The sequence below is a fragment of the Macrotis lagotis genome, chromosome 2 (genome assembly GCF_037893015.1).
Source record: "Macrotis lagotis isolate mMagLag1 chromosome 2, bilby.v1.9.chrom.fasta, whole genome shotgun sequence".
NCBI classification, from domain to species: Eukaryota; Metazoa; Chordata; class Mammalia; order Peramelemorphia; family Peramelidae; genus Macrotis; species Macrotis lagotis.
In genome coordinates this window covers 191,516,768-191,523,516 of record NC_133659.1, presented here as the reverse complement: position 1 = coordinate 191,523,516, position 6,749 = coordinate 191,516,768, and the positions used below count along the sequence as shown (strand labels likewise).

General features: G+C 39.7%; 1 protein-coding gene and 1 pseudogene across 1 annotated transcript; one reads left to right on the top strand and one right to left on the bottom strand.

Moving 5' to 3' along the window:
• Positions 1–1,981: 1,981 nt before the first annotated feature.
• Positions 1,982–6,660, top strand: LOC141512059 (T-box transcription factor TBX21-like). The gene is made up of 6 exons (XM_074220962.1): positions 1,982–2,217; positions 2,730–2,884; positions 4,374–4,495; positions 4,925–5,083; positions 5,751–5,830; positions 6,099–6,660. The coding sequence occupies exons 1-6, from the start codon at positions 1,982–1,984 to the stop codon at positions 6,658–6,660; spliced, it is 1,314 nt and encodes a 437-aa protein (XP_074077063.1).
• On the bottom strand, positions 3,032–3,368 carry LOC141511362 (small ribosomal subunit protein eS12 pseudogene; annotated as a pseudogene).
• Positions 6,661–6,749: the final 89 nt, after the last annotated feature.

Genomic DNA, 6,749 nt, shown 5'->3' with positions numbered 1-6,749 from the left:
ACACAAACAGCAACATCGTATGATGATCAACTGTGATGGATTTAGCTCCTCTCAGCAGACTGTGATCAAGGACTATTCTAAAAGACTTGGGATGGAAAATTCCATCCACATCCAGAGAAAGAACCATGGAGTCTGAAAGCAGACCAAAGCATACTATTTCCACTGTTTAACACTTATTTTATGTTTTTTCCATCTCACGTTATTTTCTTTAGTTCTGATTCTTCTTTCACAACATAATTTATATGGAAACATGTTATGCATGATTATACGTGTATAACCTACATGAGATGACTTGCTTTTGTGGAGTGAGGAAAGGGAGGGAGTAGAAAAATGTGCAACTTAAAATCTTACAAAAAGATTAATATTGAAAACTATCTTGCATATAATTGGAAAAATAAAATAAAATAACATTTAAAAATTTTCCCTTTCTAATACACTTCTCAGGTCCATTAGGTGAAGCACTAGACAGATTGCTGTATCTGGAGTCAGGAAGACAAATTCAAATCCAACTTCTGATACTTATTAGTGTGGGATCCTGGGCAAGTCACATAGCCCTGTTTACTTCAGTTTCCTCATCTCTAAATGTCATCGAAAGTCAGACACAATAGAAAAAAATAAACAGCACTTCTCATTTCTCACCAACTCATGAGCCACCCACCTGGACTGCATGCCTCAGAAATGGGGGTGGGGGAATGAAAAATGGGGGAAACACTGTGGGAAAATAAGTGCTGTATGTGGATCTCTGAACTAGTGCAACTATTCAGGAAAACGAATTGGGACTACATGGAACTACATGGAAGAAGGTATCAAAATGCTCATCAACTTTATTATTTTTTTTGCAAGGCAAACGGGGTTAAGTGGCTTGCACAAGGCCACACAGCTAAGTAATTATTAAGTGTCTGAGACTGGATTTGAACCCAGGTACTCCTGACTCCAAGGCCGGTGCTCTATCCACTGCACCACCTAGCCACCCTAAAATGCTCATAAACTTTAACCAAGACTTACTCCTACTTGTTCTATACACCAACAAGATTTAAGCAAAATTAAAATATTTACAACAGATCTTTTTTGCAGTGGCCAAGGTTCGGAGACTTGGAGAAGAGTCCATCAATTGGACAATAGAAATGTAGATTAAGGGGTGGCTAGGTCGTGCAGTGGATAGAGCACCCGCCCAGAAGTCAGGAATACCTGAATTTAAATCCGACCTCAGACACTTAATAATTACCTAGCTGTGTGACCTTGGGCAAGCCACTTAATCCCATTGCCTTGCAAAAAAAAAAAAAACCCTAAAAAAAAGAAATAAATGTAGATTGAAGCATATTTTTTGTAGATATGGCAAATAAGAATTTGTTTTGATTGATTATACATGAAGTACCGAATTGTCTTTCTTGCTTTTTTTGGTTGGTGATAGGTGTCAGGGAGACGACAAGAGTCGAATATAAATTAAAACTGGAGAAAATAAAATGAAGATTTGTGATTGATAATCTCTAAGATCTTGATTTGTTTGAAGGCAATGATTTTATTGAGACAAACTACCTTCTGAAAATCTCGAGTAAATATTGTGAACTATTAATATAGGGAAGCATCTTGGGAGGTGTAGATTTGCCCTCCTTAACCTAGGGAAGTATAGGAACATTTTAGAGAATTTAGGGATTGAAGATATGAGTTGTGTCAAGGGAAGCAGATTAAAAACTACTACAAACATTATTTATCATGGAGAAAACTTAAATGCCTTTCTTTGCATAAAGATCAGGTTAAGGATGTCTATTGTTAGAGTGGAAATATTGGTTATAACACGAAGACCAGAACAGTCCAAGAGGAAACCCTAGAGGTGTGAATTCAAGGGTGGGGCCATGGGAACGGTATAAAAAGAGGCCTAGAATCCTGAAAGTCAGTGAGCATCGAGGCCTCTGCAACCTTCATTCAGTCGGAAGAGCACGGAGAGAAATATTCTTTCCACACGCTCATCCCTAGGACCCCCATGGCGCCTACCAAGTTCCGGCCAGCTCAGGACTCCAAGGGTGTTGGCTCGAAGCTGGACTTAAACCACCTCCAGAGCTCCCAGTTCTTGGCCAGGCCCAAGGCAAATATCCCCTGCGAAGACAGTGACACCTGTATCGCTATCTCAGGAAAACTGAAAGTGGTCCTCTGCAACTATTCCTTGTGGTTGATGTTTTACTCGGAGCAGACCGAAATGATTCTTAACAAGCAGGGCAGGTGAGTGAATTCTCCAGGGACTCAGGCACCATGATTGCTTCTCTCTTCCTTAAGTTTTACTCAGATTCACAGAAACTGGATCTAGAAAGTGCTTGTCTTCTCCTCTGAGCGTCCATTGTTTCCAGGGGTATATTGGTTGCCTGAAGACAGTCAAACCAGCTGATGGTTTTCTAAGCAATGGTTTATGACAATTTGGTGCCATTGCCTATAGGATGATTTGTGCAGAAGTTCCTTGGGTCATTTCCTTTGGGGAACTTGAATTCCCTAGACTCTTGACAGAAGTAGATGATTTGATGCAGGGTGGGGCCACAGAGTTCATACATCTAAAGTTTCAGGCACTAAGGACAACTCCAGAGATACCAAAAAAAATAAGGGGGGGAAATAAGCGGCGGGGGGGGGGGGGGGGCTATCCCAAGAAGGGAGACCTGTCTGATCCTAACTGCCCTAGAAGCATGATGGCATGTGAGTTCAGCAATAAAGTTTTCTCTCACTGTTTTTTCTTTTCTTGGCAGGCGGATGTTCCCCTTCCTGGCATACAAAATCCATGGAATGAACCCTGCTGCTCATTACCGGGTATTCCTGGAAATAGTGCCAGTTGATCAACAGCATTGGCGTTATCAGAATGGCAAATGGTGTCAGTGTGAAGAAAAGGAGAACAATGTGCCAGGTAAGGAAGGATTTAGTGACCTGGAAATAATGTGCTGGGGGTAGGGTTAATCAGCTTATCTGATATTGAGGTGTCATAAAGCTTTTCACCTTTTTAGCCTGCTGTCTATTTGTTTTCTTTTTTTTTCCAATCAGACCAAGGCTTTACTCATTTCTTGCATTTTAAATATTCTTCCATGATATCTTTGGCTTGAGATCTCTTGCTTAGTCCTTAACAACATAACTTCAGTCAACCATTTTATGGGATTTTGCTTCTCTATCAATGTTACAGAGGTCTACCCATTCACCAAGCTTCTTGTCATCACCTTGATCAAATTAATTTGGTACATTGGAAGCAGGAACAACAAAGATGGACTTGCATTTGTCCAAGGCTTTGACTGCTTCATGAATTCCAGGGCTAGGCTTTCATGGATGATGATCTTCAGCACTTGTAGAGTGGTGTTTATATCCATTACATCTCCAACAAGAATGCCTTCCTCAGCCATGATAGCAGTTCACAAGTGAAGCTAAATCTTGTAAACAACCTGGGAGCCTCTGCCTCCTGCTTGACTTAGCAGTGACAGGGACTAAAAATGTAATTTTCCCCCTCCTACTGACATCCTACTGAGACACATTTCTCATAATCAACATACATTAGTAAGCAAAATCAATTCTTTTATTGACTATTCTCAATTATACTATTTGTCATCCTACATATACTATCTCTTTTTTGGGAGATGGATAACATATTTCCTCATTGGTTCTTCTTCTGGAATCATCAGTAGTCATTATATAGATAAGAGCTTTCAAAGTATTTGACTTTTCAAGTGGGTTTGTTATTGAATAATAATGTTCTCCTGGTACTGGACATTTCCTTCTTCATCAATTTACAAAAGTCTTCAAATGTTTTAAAATATAAAATTGATGGTAATGCAAATCATTCCTCTATTTCTGCTAGTTTGCTTTGAATCAGGTTGTATAATTGTTTCCATCACTTTTTGAAGTCTGTTGGCTTATTTTGACAACTCAATGCCATTCTACCACAGTGATATATCCCAATGTATTCTGCCATCTTGCCCCCCCAAAAAAAGAGCTCCAATAAACATTTTTATGTATTTCATGTTGATAAATATTTTAAGTATATGAATAGGCAGTTTTCCATGAAACCATGTGGGAAAAGTGCCATGAATCACTTTAAATTATTGAAATGCAAATTCCAGCATTTTTGAGATTTCACCTCACAGCCATAAGAGGCACATGGATGAGAAAAAAGGTTTATGAGAAAATGTTAGGTAGACTTTGAAAAAATAGTTACATTGATACACTGTTGGTGAACCTGTGAATTAGAATAGCCATTCTGGAAAGCATCAGGCATTATACATAACAAATTATGCATAGTGTATGACCTTTGACCTGGTATATCTCTGCTTGACTCATCTCCTAAGAAAGTCAATAAAATCACAAAACTTTATAGTTGCACAAAAATATTTAAACAAGTTTTCTTTCTGTAGGAAATCGACTGTATATCCACCCAGACTCCCCCAATACAGGAGCCTACTGGATGAAGAAAGAGATCAGTTTCAAAAAACTCAAGATTACTAATAACATGAAAGCTATCAATAATGGAAACAAGGTAAGATCTCCATTGTGTTCACCCGTCAAAGCCCTGCCAAGTCCATCAACACTAAAGGAGAGGAAAGCAGACTAAAACTAAATGTATGGATTAGCTTTCTGGTGGGGGGGGTGGGGGGTGGGGGGCAGGGAGCAAGAGCTTAGAGCATGAATTGCCATTGTTCATACTTCCAGGAGTGGGAGGAGTAGCCTGTTCAGAAGAGTCTTTTTCTTTATAAATCCTAAAGGGAATGAGATCTCAGATGACACATGCCCTTTTTCCACCTTCTCAGGCAATAATAGTAGAGACCAGGTAGGGGGAGAGAGAGAGAGAGAGAGAGAGAGATAGAGATAGAGACAGAGAGAGAGAGAGAGAGAGAGAGAGAGAGAGAGAGAGAGAGAGAGAGAAGAAATGCTTATCTTACCTCATAATTTCTGACTTCCATTACAGATGATCTTACTGCAGTCCCTCCGCAAATACCAACCAAGACTTGGTATTGAAGAGGTGAGGGATGGAGAACATGAAACACCAGATTCTTCCTCCTTCATCCATAATTTCACTTTTCCAGAAACAGAATTCATTACTGTAACTGCATATCAAAATACTAAGGTGAGGATAAACTCTTACTGAAACATTTAGTTTGGGCTGGGAATAGGGATAGTATAGAAGGAAATGAAAAATCAGTCAATAATCATTTTTGTTGAGAGAGGTGATCAGTCAACAATCACATGTTGAGTTCTAGGGATACAAAGATAAAAATAAGAGTGCTCCTGCCCACCCCTTCCAAAAAATTTACATTCTACTAGAAGCAAGCCACAAAATATAAAAAAGTATTGGTCTGGAGATGTTTCATTCTAGAAAATGAGTTCTTAACCTGTTTATGTCATCAATGATTTAGAAAGGCTGGTGAAACCAGAAAATCATTGAATATTCAAATTCATAATTGAAATTTTGAAGGTAGAAAATAAAGTGAAATTTGGTTTCCATCCAAGTCTAAAAGCCCTCTAAAATCCAGGTAAAAACCATTGGTTTAGGCATTCACTGGGACAAAAGTGGGCAGAGTAAGAGCCAAGGGCAAGATGATCCAGCTTGATTGGCCCCTGTTGAGCACTTGAAATGATCATAGTATTTTCTTTTCCCCATTTCACAAATGAAAACAATGTGAATGCCTCTTCTGTTTTAGGTTAGGTTCTTGACTTTTCTAGTGGGTAGCTTGAGATTTCTAAAAAAAGGAGAATGATCTTCATTCACTGACTTCTTTTATGCTTCTTTTTAGGTCTCCCAACTCAAAATTAATTTCAATCCCTTTGCCAGAGGCTTTAGAGAAAGCTACTATCCTGAAGAAAATGTGAATAAGTAAGTAGTGAAGAGGAGTTCAGCTCCCTTTTTGTTTTTTCCCTTTTTTGATCCTTAGATTTCTAAGTGTTGTTCTTGGGGCCTACTCAACATTAACCAGTACCTCTTATCTTCTTACATTTCCCAGGACTCTGTCCTGAGATTGAGGGCAGAGAAAACTGAATAAGAGGCTGACCTGAAACTTGAAAGCTATCTGTGGGTGATGGGATAGGAATTCTGAAACAATGTATTTTTTAACTTTATTTTTCTTTCATCTCTTTTTCCTAAGTTTCCTTGCATCAAGAGATTCCACTGCCATGACCACAACTTCCCTTGAAACAGATTCTGGTGGCTACCCACAGGAGCTAGGAGAGCGTTCTTACCAAGCCAAGGAGGGGGCACCACTAAATCCTAGGCTTTTGACCCAGGCTACTCAGCTACTCCTAGGTGGTGTTTATGACTCTACTCCCAGCAGAAGCAGCAGCCTCTTGTCCTTGGACATGAATGGCATGGAGCATGGCCTTCCACTCTTCACTTCTCCATCTACTGTCTACCACCACCCCAGACAAGATCCTGTGGTCCCTCAAGGGAACTGGTGCCTTGCTTCCTCATCTAATTCCACTGAGAACAGTGGGGGGTGGCTCCAGTCTGTACCCCCAGTGCCCATGGACACTGTCACTAGGGCTGAGAAAGAGAAGCATCTTGAAGAAAAATTCTGGACTCATACCCTGTCATCAGAGTCTAATGACTCCAGACTGAATAAAGGAGGCTTGAAAAGAAGTTTATCTCCTGATGATTTGGAGGATGAAATGTGCCCAAAATGGAAATGCAGAAAACAAAGTGACAGGTAAGAATCATGAAAAAAGGCTGAGGGCATGAACCATAATGATGTTTTTCTCTTGGTTTTCAAATTTGGGTTCCTTTTTTTAGGTACTCAGTC